The sequence below is a fragment of the Chrysoperla carnea genome, chromosome 1, assembly GCF_905475395.1.
Source record: "Chrysoperla carnea chromosome 1, inChrCarn1.1, whole genome shotgun sequence".
Classification (NCBI taxonomy): Eukaryota; Metazoa; Arthropoda; class Insecta; order Neuroptera; family Chrysopidae; genus Chrysoperla; species Chrysoperla carnea.
In genome coordinates this window covers 9682624-9698966 of record NC_058337.1, presented here as the reverse complement: position 1 = coordinate 9698966, position 16343 = coordinate 9682624, and the positions used below count along the sequence as shown (strand labels likewise).

At 31.0% G+C, this 16343-nt stretch overlaps 1 protein-coding gene across 1 annotated transcript in view; it reads left to right on the top strand.

The window, feature by feature from the left end:
- The first annotated feature begins 7145 nt into the window (after window positions 1-7145).
- The window catches only part of LOC123290713 (neurotrimin-like), a 143856-nt gene continuing 134658 nt past the window's right edge, over window positions 7146-16343 (top strand). Inside the window, exon 1 of the mRNA XM_044870992.1 lies at window positions 7146-7265. Within this exon, the coding sequence (XP_044726927.1) occupies window positions 7146-7265 (120 nt within the window). The remainder of the gene's footprint in view (window positions 7266-16343) is intronic.

Genomic DNA, 16343 nt, shown 5'->3' with positions numbered 1-16343 from the left:
CTTTTTGAGTATCATATTCTGTATGATACTAGCGAAAAATAACCAAGATATAAAACGTTCTATCAAAGCAATTCAGTAGAAACAAGTCAATGTACCTCGGTTGACCTTAAGAAGGTGACGAAGGTTAAGAAAAATTTTGCTATTTATTAGCAACTATAACTGCCTATATGAAGATTAACTTACTTGAAGACTAACTTAACTAACCAACTAACTTACTTGAAGACAAGCAATCGTTGTTTATGTGCTTTTATTTTCAAAATACCGTTCACTTATAATAATAGTAAAGCCTTTATTGCTAGAACACTAAATTTACAGAAATTTTATACTTTAGCGTGTCCCGTGACACAAAGGCTTCTTCCAACTCTTTCCATTCCTTTCAATTCCCAGGCATTTTCTTGCCCAAGCAAAATGTCCAATTTTTTTTATATCGTTTACCCACCTTTTTATTTGTCTGCCTCTTCTTTTTTGTCATATCGTTGTTGCCATTCTGTGATGATATTTGTCCATTTTATCTTGCTCTCTCATGTCATACGTCCTGCCCATCTCAACTCCCAAATCTCTGGCATTATTTATCATCCACTCGTGTTTTGGACCTTATGTCTTCTGCTCTATTTTTACGTTACGCCTATCATACTTCTTTCCATTGACCTATGACATGTTCTCAATTTTTGGGGTGTTTTTGGGTCAGTGACCATGTTTGGCATTGGCATGTCAGGCATGGCAAAATACACGAGCTATACACTTTTTTCTGGACTCATAGAAAACTGGTTATTTTTAGTATCTCTTTAAGTGACCAGTATCTTTTCCATGCGCAGGTGACTCTTTTTTCTACTTCGATGTACGTTTGGCCAGTGGATGCTATTAATTGCCTTAAGTATGTATACTTTCTAACGTATTCTATGTTTACATTATCTACTCTAACGGTTATTTCTTCCTTGCTTGTCTTTAGCTTCGTTTTCGATTTATTCTTAGTCAGACAGACTATTTTGTTAGTCTCTGTCAGCTGTTGCGGCATCCTTTCGAGGGTTCAAGCATCTTCAGAAAATAAGATTAAGTCATCTGCGAATCTTAAATGGCTAAGTTGCATGCCGTTAGGGTTTACACCAACCTGATAACATTACTCAATATTGCAGAGAACAGTTTTGGGGATTATGGGTTTCCTTGTCTTATGTCTTTAGCAATTGGGAACTCTAATACTTTTTAGGAACTCTTATTTTTGTTTAAACAAATGTGTTTAACAAATTTCTAAGATCTTCTTCCTTTATACTATTGTTCTATACAATTATTTGATTACTAATAGAACTAACGATACCCAGATTATTATTTTATGGATATACAATTCTAGTTGCCATGTTAGGACTTATATAGCTCTGTATAATTCCACTCAAGTATCATTGTCTGCTTTTCATTACACTACCTTGTTTTTTAAGGTAATTTACAACCGAGAAAAACCACAAAAAACTATAACGAATATTGTGAGCCATTGGGAGCTAAACATATTTTTTTTTACCCTTAATAAACATAACTACGTTTATTAAAATAGCCGTTATGAAGTTCTTTTATTTTATTTCTTATTAAATATTTATAGGATTCAAAAATAAATTTTAAAGCAATTTTATTTTTTAAATGTGTGCTTAGTTCAAAACAATTTAGTTTGATAAGCATACATTACTAGTCGTGAACAGTCGTTAATCAAAATAGATATGGGGAATGAAGTCAAATAGAGAGTACATTTAATAAAGAAACTTTGCCCTCGATTCTCTGCTCCTCTGTTATTGTATTAAACACACAATTTACCTAATCTCGACTGCCTAAATTCATGAAGGAAAACTTTCATTTTCGTCATTACAGCTCTCATCTGACGTAATATAGTAACGACATTTTAGTTTACACAGCACTTAAAAAATTTGAAGAATTGTTTTCTTGTGCATATTTAGATCACTAAATATAACCAAGAAAAACGCAAACCTTCGCTTGGAAGTCTTTCGAGTACCTTGTAATCTAGGTAAGCACCACCATTAGTAATTTTTTTCTTTCTTTAAAACTAACATTTCAACACTCTTCTTTTATGAGGAAAATGAAGCACTAAATGCAAATATTCCATGGATTTAGACATAAAATTTATACAGGGTTTCTGTAATTGACTGCAAACCTCTTGACTTCCTAGATAAATTGAAAAAAAAAGTTCTTTACCAAATTTCGATCTGAGGCCTAATTTCGAGATGTTGTAGTGGAAAAAATTGTCCAATCACAGATCAATGAAAGTCAGTAGACGTAGTAGATGTCACGTTATAATATAGAGGGGACTATCAAAAACTGTAAAATGACGTAATTGGGTAGTGAATATTTAAAACAAACTATATTTTGTTTTCTTTATTTAATTATAAAATCGTCCCACTTTTTTCGCTTTTATTGATAATTTTACTATTCTGACAACACAAATATTGTAATTAAAACTCCGGCCTTATATTAAGCACCAGAGGCATTTGATTTTGCAAAAGTTGTGGACCGAATTTTGTCAATTCTATTACAAAAAATTATAAATTTATGAAAGTAATATTTTTGATTATTTCACTCAATAAAGGCCCCTTGAGTTTTTTTCATCAAATTCATCTTTTTCAAGTTGTTGACTAAAAAGTTAATTTTTGAAGCATATCAAAATTCTAAAATGATCTTTGAACATATTTTATAAAGTTCTGGGTAATTACAGATTGTTCCATTCTCAAATTTCAATTTTTAAATCTTAAAAAGATGTTATAATTCCCATTAATATAATGTGTAAGACAGAGACAGTACCGTCTTAAACATTGTAAATAATGGCTCCTACGTCTACATACGTTTGTTTGTCCGGGTCTATTACCAGATAACTTATCACATAAAGTGTAAATATATATTTCTGTTATTATGTTAGGTCTTAGTTATTGATGACGGTTTTTTTCTTCACAAATATGTTTGGGCAGCCAGTAAAACTGTGCTAGAAATTTAAAAATTGTTTCCAAACTACGCGCAAAATCGTTTTTTTTAACGATCATTCGAATGATGCTAAATTATTTAAATTATTAAGTCAGTAGAACGTATGCGTAGATAATTGAAAAAACCCGCTCTTGAAACCGAATTTGCTGATAAGGCTTATGTATTATGCACAAATATTAAAACTCCGTCTGTATTTATATCATAATGGCATCCCTTGACTACGTTTTATTATTTTTTCATTTTTTGTTTAACCAATTTGTGATAAATAGTAGCAGAAAATATGTTGATCTTACAAACAAGATGTATGATAAGAACACATAGCAAAATAACACTACAAATGAAACATGTCCCAAAAGACTTTATCTACATCGAGCCGAGCTTGGTCATGTTCATTATTTTCTTTAGTATAATATACAATGATACATTATTTCTCGAAGTAGTAAATTTTGATCTAAGGATTCTTATCGTGAAAATAAGCATCAGTATTTTTTCTAAAACAGTTTTCACAATACCATACAAGGGTTAATTCAATTTACAGCTGAAAAAAATCCGTTATATGAACATTCTATACGAAAAAACTTCATTTAATGTTTTTTTTTTTTTCTTTTTAAACAACTGAAATAGTTTATAATCAAAGTTGTCTCAAGAGAGTACTTAAGTCTTTTAGCGTAAAACACAATATTTTCAACATGTATAAAACTGAGTGGTGGTACTACATAATAGGTTTCACAGTGGTTTTAAATCAGTGGCAGTGTGGTGGTTATTAAAAATAATTTTTCAAAATAAAATATAGAACCTGGGTTATATATTTTCTAATACGTATGTATACTTATATGTATATTATACAAAACCAAGCTATGCTTTATTATAACAAATATATTTGTAGGTGTTTCTTTTTTTAAATGTTCCATCGCATATAATATTAAAACTATACACCGTAAACACTCATATGAAGGTGTCTATGTGATATATAACTTGCGTGACTAGTGACCATCACGCGCACCCACTAACTATGTTTCCTGTTTCCTTTTTCTTTTTGTATTTTCAATATATATATATATACATCTATATACTAGAAGAAGAAATTGTTAGTCTCTCGCAATCTTTTATCAATATAATAATCCGTATATACTCATTTGTCATGGTACTTTGAATACTATAGCAAAGAACGTTGATTTCTTATATTTAATAAAAAATTGGTTCTGTTCTTCATTATTACACCTCATGGACTGCCAAACTTTACTCTCAAATAGTTGAATAACTTGATATAATAACATCAATCAACATAGTAAACATTTTGGATATATAATACAATATTTTGAATACTTAGTTATCTTGATTATTGCAAATGCTGATGAAGAGAGAGAAATTAATAACAGGTAAAAAAAAGAAGCAAGGTCGTCAGTACTTTCATAAGCATCTTGCTATTCCCAATGGAATCAAGATAGGCGAAGGCCAGAATTTACAAAACATTGATTAGACCGGCGGTACTTTATGGATCGGAAACGTGGGCTATGAACAAGGAAGCGGCTAATAAATTACTAATTTGGGAGGTGTAAAAGATGAGTGTGGGCTTTGGAGAAGAAGAACAAATGAGGAAGTTTATCTAATGTTTAGGGACCCCAACATTTTCAATATCTTCAAAGCACAGCGCGTATGGCTGGAGCACATTTGTAGAATGCCGGATAAAAGAATTCCGAAAAAAAATGATTACCGAAGGAGAGGGTATACAACGAAAAACAGGGAGGCCGAAAAGCAGCTGGATTGGAGCCACGATTGAGGATCTTCAACAGATCGGAATTAAGAACTGGAAAGAAGAAGCAGTGAACAGGGAAAAAATGGAAGACAATTAATTAAAAAAATGACGCTATAGGCCCTTGCTTGCAGTGCTAATAACATATATATATTGTAAAACTAAAGAGGAAATCTATCTTTGGTTGGGTTATGTTTTAGTGGCTATCCATGTTAGAAAGGAGTACAATGTTAGAAAGTAGTCTCAGTGCTCAGTATAAGGAGCAACGCTATGGAAAGGAGATGCTCTTTTAAGTGAGAGAATCTGACGAACTGATCGAGATGCCTTTGACAATAATGCCTTGCTATACCTCGAGTACATTACTCTTCATATTTAATGTACGCCTTTTTTGAGATGTTCCTTTAGTGTAAAAGTACACCTCCTTGTAGCCTAAGTATCCCTAATTTCACTTGCATTTTGAAACCATGTAAGGGAAGCTTATTTCCTTGTTTCTTGCTCCAGCAGCTTTTATATTCCTGCATACTGACGCTGCGCAATAAGAGTTTCAGACTAGGTATTGTCGGTGGAGCCATGAGTTTAAGTTAGTATCTTTCCAAAGTTTGAAAGAATAAGTAAATATAAGTTGTGATAGAGACAGCTCTAAAAATACATCTCATCAAATTATAATTAGTTCTGCCAAATAAAATCTATCTTAGCATGGGAGAGAAATTTAAGTTTGTTTTTTTTTTTTTTATTTGAAAAACCTAGAGTTTTCATTAACTATTTATGACAAAAAAAGTATTAACTTTCATAAAATTATCTTCCCACATTGCTTTTTTACTATAGTACCTATACTTTATGTGCAAAGTGCCCTAAAAAGTTGCACCATCTGGATGCTAGGCGGCCTTTACATTGAAAATTTAAAATATTTTCGAAAGGAGTTGTAAGAGTCTTTATCGCACGTTACATTCACGATGATTGTTGCGTGAGCTGATTTCTTTCATGAAAGATATATTACTCGCTATATGTTATTAAGTTACTCAAAAAGTTACCCAATTAGCGATTCATTCATGCCTCAACCGAATAATTACGATTGGCAACTGCAGATTCATGATAACTGCATTTGCAATTTTACAATATGAGAACTTTTGTCCATGTAAAAATCTGCACATTATTATTTTTTTTCGACGTATAGAAAATTCGGCTAGTTTCATTATTTTCGAAATTTGACGAGATCCTAACTTTTATATCCTTAACTTTTTATGAAGCCCAGAATGTCATCTGCGGAAACTTTGCCAGCAGCGTGAGTGCCTATAAAACTTTTATTTTTAAATTAATATTTTTAACGTGAATAAAGCTGTATACTACACGTCTGGAGTCATATGCTCAAGCGAATAATTTGCCAGTTTTGTAACTATTTGAATAAAAATTACTAATTAAAATCAAAATACGACCCTAATTCAGTAGTTACAATTTGGACTACCAGATGGCAATACTTCTACTTATAGTTTTTTAAGGCCAATAAAAATATTCAAATTCAAATCAGAAAATTAAACAGGAATTGGACCGTTTTTCAGTAGTTCAATTTAGACCACCTGATTACTTACCATTTATCAATAGAATGAATAGGTTTTTGCATTAAGTTTTAGAAAGTTTTATTAAGTTTTTTTTTGCATTATATATTAGTTTTTTCACATATAATCGTACGAATTACGTACACTCGTACGAATTAGATGCATGCGTACTTTGTGGTGTACATAAGTACGAAGTACGGACACTCGTTCGTAGTAAGCTTATTCGTACGAACAACATGCATACGTGCGAAGTACTTGAGTACGTACCACGTACGTACGTACATACGCACGAAGTATGTCCATTCATAAGAAGTACTTGCACAGTTGCACTCGTACCAAGTCTCAGTATTTTGAGTTGCGTATTAACATACGTACGAAGTATGTGCGTATATACGTAGGCGTCCGACCCGAAAATATACTTTGATAAGCAATGCTTAGGACCAATCAGCATCCTCATAATAAAATTTAGCCTTGTACAAGGATAACGTGCTTTCTTACCTAAAGTAAAACCACTGAGAAAACATGCTATTAAATATTAATCTTTCACTATTTATAATAAATCACCCCAACATATTCAAATATGGTTGTTATTTTGTAACATAAATATTATAAAATGGGTTTGTCTTTTACATTATTTCTTAACACTTTTGAAACTTACTCTTTGAAATATATTTATTATCATAATATTCAAAATAGTTTTTCGCTTATAGAAAATATCATATATTATTTTATATACGGTAAAGAGATCTTATGTCCGCCTACAAAATTATTTACTATATTTTATTGTTCTTTGCCGTATAATAATACTATATACTTATTTTTTTATTTTTTTTTTCCTGCTATAAAATATTTAGAGTATAGTAATGATGTATTTATTTATTGTTACAGAAATTCCAAAATTTGGTGAACAAATTAGCAATATCACTGTTCCGGTTGGACGTGAAGCTATATTAACATGTGTTGTCGATGATTTAGGAGCATTTAAGGTAAGACACAATTATAACGTAACATTAATTATTGGCAAAGTTCCAAACAACAAGCGAATTATGTTAAATTCTTTTATTAACTTTTCATGAGTTGTTATTGGTATTTAGGTGTAGTTTTTGTGCTTTATTTTCTGATTTTGGTTTAAACTAAATTAAAAAACTATTTTTTAAACAGTGTTTTTATTTTGTTAAGAACTGAAGAACTTACAGTTTTTATGAATGTTTGTGTGTTTGTTTGTTTGTTACGCTTTCACGCAAAAACTAGCGACTGATTCTTAATGAAATTGTAGAGCAATATAGTTCATACATGAGATAACACATGAGCTTTAATTTATCAGCATATACAAAAAACAAACTTATAAAAATTAAATTTAATCTGACATACTTTTTTAAATTTTTACAGAAATCCTTATTTTATGGTTTGAAATAATGATCATAGATGGTGTAGATCTATGATAATCATTTTGAACCATTAATTAAAGATTTCTATAGAAATTTAAAATAGTTATTGTCAAACGATTTATGGTCATCTTTTCTGATATACTCAATGAATTATGACTATTTAACAATATGACTATTTAGCAGCGTATCTTTAGCTGCGTATAACAATCCCTTCAAGTGTTATGGAAAGGGCATAAGTGAGATCAAGGAAGGTGGAGGCTATAAAGCGGTGTTTTTTACTTTTAAGCCCAGCGAAGCAGGTGGGTATCAAGCTAGTTCATTAAATAAATTTTTGTTGAATTCGATGAATAGAAGCAGAGATAATCAAAAAAACGTTGCCAAAGAAAATAATGTAGGGATAAATGGTCCCAAACCGCATGTAGAATGTCGTGCGGATCGTATATGAGGTTTTTTTCGCAGGAATATCTGTTCGTTTTCTAATATTCCGTCAGGTGAATATAAATCTTATCTCAACCCCTGGACAAGCTAGATATCCATAATCAAATTTGCTTGATTCCCCTCATATTTGTGAGAGCTACTCCTTGTGGATGAAGTAGAATCGTCATATTTAGGGGACGAAGGGGCACTTAATCGTTGAGCTGAGTCCCATGGACCTCGTTAGCCCACACCTTTAGAGTTAAAATGATGTTAAACGGCTTAGGCACGGGTATCTTAGGCTTACGTGAGGTTGGATTTTGCCTTCTTTTATTATTTTTATTGAATAATATAAATATAAACAGCAGGAACCCTAAGCATTAAACAAACAAACAAAATAACCACCTGTATAAGTGTATAGTCAATAGTTCAAGAATCTTTTCAACCGCTTTCATTATTTGGTTATTTGTTTATAAAAACCTGTAAATATGAGAAAAACACAATCTTTTACGCGTTAGATAAACGTACAAATGGAAATCTCATTTAAATATAAAACAAGTGAAAACAAACAATTGACTGAATTAATTGTTGAAATACCATGCATAGTCAGTGTTGATTCCTTTATCACATTACACATACAAACATGTGACACATACATAAACTGATAATCAAGTATAGTACATATTATAAAATTTCCGCCTAATTGGCGCCCTCACGTGTAAACACTGATGCTTACGAAAAAATGTTTCAAACAAAAGTTGTTTAATTTTTGATAAGGAACATTTTTTACATTTAAACTTTTGTTCTATCTCTAACGGTTTACAAGATGGGTCCTACGGACCCAAGATCCAATTGACCTATGATGCTCATTTACGAACTTGACCTCACTTTTTACGTCCTGAGTACGCTGTAAAAATTTCAGCTCGATATCTTTTTTCGTTTTTGAGTTATCGTGTCCACAGACGGACGGACGGACGGACAATCGGAAATGGGCTAATTAGGTGATTTTATGAACACCTATGACAAAATTTTTTTCGTAACATCATTATTTTTAAGCGTTAAAAACTTGGGACTAAACTTAATATACTATGTATATTTCATATATACATGGTATAAAAACTTTTTATACTGTCATGTTAGTACGTAGATATGTATGTACACGTGTGTTGTTTACATATTTATGTACTTAGGTACAGTATAGTAAACATATGTAATATATTTACACATGTACAACGTGTTGGTGGTAAACGATGATATTTTTAACTATCTGGAAGGAAAGTATTATATTCCTCCCGAAAAATAAAATCGAAAATTATCTTTAGATTTTAAATGGACATAATTCGTTAATATCATTTATGAAATGTACGTCTTATATTCGACCGTGCATAAGTTTTATTGGTGTTGTTTTTCATGGTAGCGATACACTACTTTATTAATATAATTGTATGGATGGGCATATAGATCTATGGTTTGTATATACGGTTTATATGCACCGTATATATATATACGGTGTTCTGTTATTGACTGCAGATCGTCGGCCTACAGAATAAGCTCATAAAGACGAAGGAAAAAATCATTTACTAATTTTGGATCTGAGCCCTAATTTGGGCGCTACGGGTATGACAAAAATTGATAAATTGGTAAGTTCACTGACTATCATTCGATAACCAGTAGCCAATGATAATCAGTAGATATTAGTAAATCTTATTTAATAATATTTAACTAAAGAAGGGATATGAACTGATTTCAATTGGATTATATTATTTGAAAAAAAAAAAACATGTAAAAAAAACTAATATATTATTTCATTGGTTTGGTAAATTCCCACTTTTTTTGTTTATTATTATATTTTTGCAAGAAAATATTAGATTATTAGTAAAAAAACAAATAAAGTCACAGAAGGAGTGTTTTTAATTTAACGTATCCCTGGTTTTATTGGTTGTATCAAGACGAATAAAACAAGAAATATTTGTTTTATCATGTACCTAGAATAAAATGGTAAAAAATAGTTTCCTATATTAATTAAACATTCTAGGAGCTATGGCCGCATAAACAATTAATTTGTTTATAACAAATTTCTCCCCACTCTGAGCGATGAGGTAAGTCTTGTAAATGCATACGAAACCCACCCAGCGTCTACAATAAATAGATTTTTCTAGAATTATCAAACTGTATACACCTCTACCTTCATCTGCTGTAAAACTACTTAAACTACTTAAACTACTTGAACATATAAGTGATGAACATAAGTACAATTAGTTTGCACAAATTTACATATAAAAATAGATTTATACAAATTGCATAAACATAAAAACTTAGCATTAGAAAAAAGGCTGCAAAAAAATATGAAAGTAAATAATGTACTTTCCAGGATATCACAATGATGTAAAAAAATTCACAGGCTGTTTGGTAATTTGATGGCTATCTTGAAGTCCTACTAGAGTTCAGTTTCAACAACTTTGAATACACATCTAAAGGAATATAGTCCAAAAATTTAAGACTCTCAAGCTGGAACAAGTTTTAAATTTATTTTCCAATATTTCACATTTTATTACATACATAATTATTACAAATTATTTAAAAAATATCCTGTATACAAAATGTTTGCAAAAAATTTTCTAAAATAATTTGCATTTACCAAACCACTAGTCGAAGTTGCTTGCAAATTTTCAACTCCCTATCTACAACAGTTTTTGAGAAAATTGACACCAAAGTTTCGTCTTAATATAGTTGAGGTTTTATAAGAAATAAATTTTATACTTAAACTTTTGTTCTATCTCTAACGGTTTACAAGCTGAATCCTTTTTCATTTGATTAAATGAGCGAAAATGCACCATTTTAAAATTGACATATCTCTGTGATTATTTGACTAAGAAAAACGGCACTGAAGGTTGAAAATCCATCACACACAGCATTCTGAGAGTTGAAAATCAGGAAAAAGTTCATGTTTCGTTTTGTATGCTGCATCATTCTCGTACCATTATCATAAAAACAAAAAATCCTCACAAATCCATAAAAAATTTCAAATTTGGAAAATGTTATTCTTATTTGTTCAGCTTCGTTCAGAGCTGAACATGCTAATGGGCATTAAAATTGTTGTTGGGCACGTTAAAGAAAATTTTCTAAAAAAATTATTAAAGATTTCGATCGTGGTCGGAAATCATTTTCCGTGAGGAAGGTGCTTTGAGCTATTTTGTGTATTTATTTCGAATCTTACTATTTGAAAAAGAAACTAATGTGCGTTCATATCTATTGCAGTGTATAGTCTCACCCTCATAATAATTGGGCGGATACGTTAGTACGCTGACACATAAATGGTGCTACTAATATTAAATCCATATGATTTTTAGTTGAGCCTAACCTTTAAAAGACATTTGTGTAAATTTGATAGCTGTCGTACTGTTAGTTTGTGAGCAAAATCATTCTAGGTGAACCAACTTGCTATTTCATCAAAACAACGCACCGTGTCACAAATCAATGAATACTATGACAAAATTGCATAAATTGTGGCTCGAATTGCTTCCGCATCTACCGTATTCTTCAGATATTTCCCCCAGTGACTTTTTCTTGCTCTCTGGACTCAAGAGAATGCTTCAGTTTCAGTTTCGCGACTGAAGCCTATTTTGCGGCCAGACAAATTAGCGAAAAATTGTATGACCGCTATAATCGCTGTATCGCCCTCAAGGGCAACTATGTTGAACAACAAAATGGAATTTTACCAAAAAATGTGTTTTTAACTATGTTAGTCTATGAATGTTTCAGCCCAACTATTATGTAAAGGAGTGTTATGTGTTGAGATGGCAAAAGCTATTGAAAGCATCATGTATGAGGGACTTTGACTAATAAAGTACACACAACGAATTAAAACAATTGTCAAAGTTTGGCTCCGTAATAAAAACATGTAACTTTTATCATATATAGCAGTGTGAAATATCTGTTTGTGCTATATACTCAAATATACAAATGGAATAAAAATACCAAGAGCATAGATTTGAGTCATTTAAACAAGGCAGAAATTGCGGAGCTAGTTACTGGCATAGTTCCGACTTCTGTGTAATTTTTCGTTCCTTCTATTTTTGGAAATAAAAATAATAATAATAACAATAACATAAAAAAAAAATTATTGCATTACTGTACATAAATTTACGAATAATGAATGAAACATTTCTTAATCGAAAAAAAAAAACTTGAGAAGTGTATAATTTTATTGGACTATAGATGATGAAATCCACTCGAATTCAATCTATGTATTATTAAAAAATATATACCTTCTTAATATATAACTTAAATAAACAATTGAAAATATTAAATAAATAAAATAAAAACAAATGAAAGAAGAAATAAATAAATGTCATATAACAAAAATATAGACAACTCATTCTTGGTATAATATTATGTGAGTGTATATAGAAATAGTCGTCTATGTCTATAGTACGTACATTGTACTGTATATATAATGTAAATACGAATAAATAAAATATATAAATACATAAACATAATAAAAAAATATAAAACAGAAAAAAACAAGTGAAAACAAACAATTGACTGAGTTAATTGTTGAAATACCATGTATAGACAGTGTTGATGACGCAATCGTTTGTTTTTTGACGTCACGTTAATAAAAAAAGATATCCACTTTTAAATAGCTACACACACATTGATATTCCCATATCAATGCATACTATAAAATTTGCACCTAATAAGCGCCCTCGTGGGTAAACAGTGATGTTTACAAAAAAATTTTTCAAACAAAAGTTGTTTATTTTTTTATAAAGAACATTTTTTACATTTAAACTTTTGCTCTATCTCTAATGGTTTACAAGATGGGTCCTACGGACTCAAGACCCAATTGACCTATGATGCTCATTTACAAACTTGACCTCACTTTTTACGCCCTGAGTACGCTTTAAAAATTTCAGCTCGATATCTTTTTTCGTTTTTGAGTTATCGTGTCCACAGACGTACGGACGGACGGACAACCGGAAATGGACTAATTAGGTGATTTTATGAAGACCTATGACAAAATTTTTTTCCTAGCATCATTATTTTTAAGTGTTACAAACTTGGGACTAAACTTAGTATACTATGTATATTTCATATATACATGGTATAAATATAAAACAGAAAAAAATAAAAGTGTGCGCATCATCAAAATTCGTAAAAACTGTAATATTAGCCTAGTATAAGATGTATAATAAAAAACAACGAATAAATAAAAGAAGATACTGTGAATGGTTTTTTTTAACTTTTGGAAACGTGTTCTTTATGTTTTAAGATCGTTGGTCCACTTGACAGAATTTCCTCAAATTCCTGGATCTAATCCGAAACTGTATTAAACCTACCGAAAATTTAACTTACCTTTAGGAATTCTAACATTGTAGAAAAAAATTCTTAATATCTACCGATATGAGATTGTCTCAATTTGCGAGATCAAATAAAGCGAATGGAACCACGAATGTGATGGATTATTATTATTTTTAGAAAACAATTATGCATCCGGTCACGTGACAGCAAACCTCAATGAGATGTATTCGGTTGCTTATAACAGGAATACAGAAAAATGATTGTATGCAACGCGTGATGACATTCAAGACGCCATGACACTCTACACTGTTTTCGAAGAAAATTTGAATTTGAAAAATGCATAATGTAAATAGTGTGTTTGTTAATAATACTTTTTTTCGTGTAAATCAGTAATGTATAAACCAATTTTTCAAATTAAGGATGAAAGCCCGGTCGTTGAAAATTAATTATTTCCACAAAAATTCAGATATTTCCACGAAAGTTTGATTAACAAATTAACTTTGTAAAACTGTTTATAATGGTACAATACACTTAAATTAAAACTAGATTATAAGTGAACTAGAGAATTAATGAGTGGCCTGTTATCAAAAGTAGCCTGTTATCAAAAGGCTAAATTATAAATTGTAAATAAATTGTAAATAAAAAATTAATTTGGAAACCTGTTTATATAAAAAAATAATAATGGGGGTTTTACCTCCGTTTTGTGACGCATGCCTTATCACAGAGGCCACCCACATCTTTATTTATTCCATTACAAACTACTTCGTTCTTATCTAAACGACGACAATGTGATAAATTCTGTTCTCCAATTAATTATAAATTGTTCACACTGCCGCTGCCTGGATTCGAACCCGCAACCTAAGTCTAACGTTCCAATTCCAACGTTCTAATAGTCCAACGTTCTAAGACTAGCGCCTTAGACTACTCGGCCATTTAGACTCTAATGTTCATAATGATACAATTCAATCGAATAGGGCATAATCATAATGTCCAATTGGCAATATTACCCAAAAAATGTAAAACTAGAACTTGATACCATGACAAAATTTGAAAGTGAAATTAAAATTGATTCAAAAACAAAGAATGTATAAGAAACCAGAGATTGCATGCAAAGGTTGCCCATCTCCTTTTAGCAAAACAAAGTTTTATATGTAATCTCAATAGCCGTACCCACGTATGACGTCACTAGTGGGTATCTTCCTTTTTGATTCATTAGGAATTTTAAACGTTCATACCTTGCATGCTAGTAAAGATTTTTAAAAACCAATTTTTATACACTTTCAGTGAGAATTCTTCACTTGAAGTGATAAAAAAAATTTAGTCCGATCCACTATTCAAAACAGAATATAATTGGCCTATAATTTTACGGAAAAAAAAAGAATTTAAAATATCCATAATGATTGAGAGCGCCCTAAGCTTTCACAAGGAATAGAAGACGCACTATTTATTCACTACTTACCACTCAACAAATAGTTATGGCTGTATTTAATTAGGTCAGTTATTTAGTGAAGTAGCAAGTAATTTAGTAACAAAAAGTAATTTAGTAACCAAATTGTTTAATAAGACTAACTTTTTGGCAAGAAACAAGAAGAATTGTTTTAACATTCTTCGCTTGAATACATTACTCAATTATTTACGTCAACGTTTTAGATAAGTAGTTCCTACATTAGTTGACTAAATTACTGGTCTAATGTAAACAGGTTGTCACATAATATTCAAAGTATATAGTAGACTTCTTTAGGTGTGACCAAGGGATAACTGAAATCTCGTGACGCAAATAACATATTATACACATATACTAGCGGCCCCGACGGACGTTGTCCCGTAAAAACGTAACTCCAATTCATGAATACCTATACAACGTTTACCCTGTCCGCTAAACCCATCCCGCTAAACCCCAATTTAACTCCTATTTATTGGAGTGGCCTGACCTTCGACCTTTGGCCTGACCTTTGATAGTAGAGCTCGCTGCGCTCGCATATGGCTCTAATAAATGCCTATTGACAATACCTGAATACTATTAAAAATACATAGTACACATAGTATACATAATGTGATATGATTTATATGCGCTCCCACCATTTAATGAAATTTCATTTTTTTGGTACGGAGCCCTCAAAAACAGTTGTAGTGGACCGAATGGTAAATCTAAACCATTCTCCAATCCCCTTGAACTCACACAAAAAATTTCATCGAAATCGGTCCAGCCGTCTAGGAGGAGTTCAGTCACATACACACACACACAAGAAATATATATATTAAGATAACGTGGTCTTAATCGGTTACATGTAGATGTAAGTAAAAGTAAAACTGCGTTTGCTTATAAAAATTAAAAAATCTAATAGAGAATTTTTAATTTTTGAAGAATTTTATCCAAGAGGAAAAAGAGCTATTGCTTTTTTACTAATGCTAGAATTTTGAACAAATTCCTATAAATGTGCATCGATCCTTCCTAACTTTTTAACGATGGTCATTTTTAGGTAGGATCGATGAAAATTTGAAGACATTTAAAAAAAATTCCATCATCAGTACAAGAGCAATAGCTCCATTTCCATCGGGAATACGTTAATACAGTTTGTAAAGGGGTGTAGATGCTGCAATAATGGGTTCCGACTGTTAAAGTCGCTATGTCATCTGCTGTACCTAATTGTTTTTTTCTTTTCAGTTTATATTTAACTTAGTCGAGTTCTTTGATTTTTTAAATAATTGTTTTTATTTTACCCTTTTTAGTTAAGATTTTTAAATACGTTTTCAACGATACTACACTTATCATAGTTTTTCGACTTTTTTTTCAGCATATGTATGTATGTTTGTCTTTTGAGGTGCTGTAGATATCAAACGCGTGAACTGATTTAAATGAACTATATCGTTAATCAATTGTCCATTTAAAAGCTATTCAATGAAACCCCACTTGATATAGTTTGCAGAAATTTATTTTTTTGAATTTTTATTATTGCC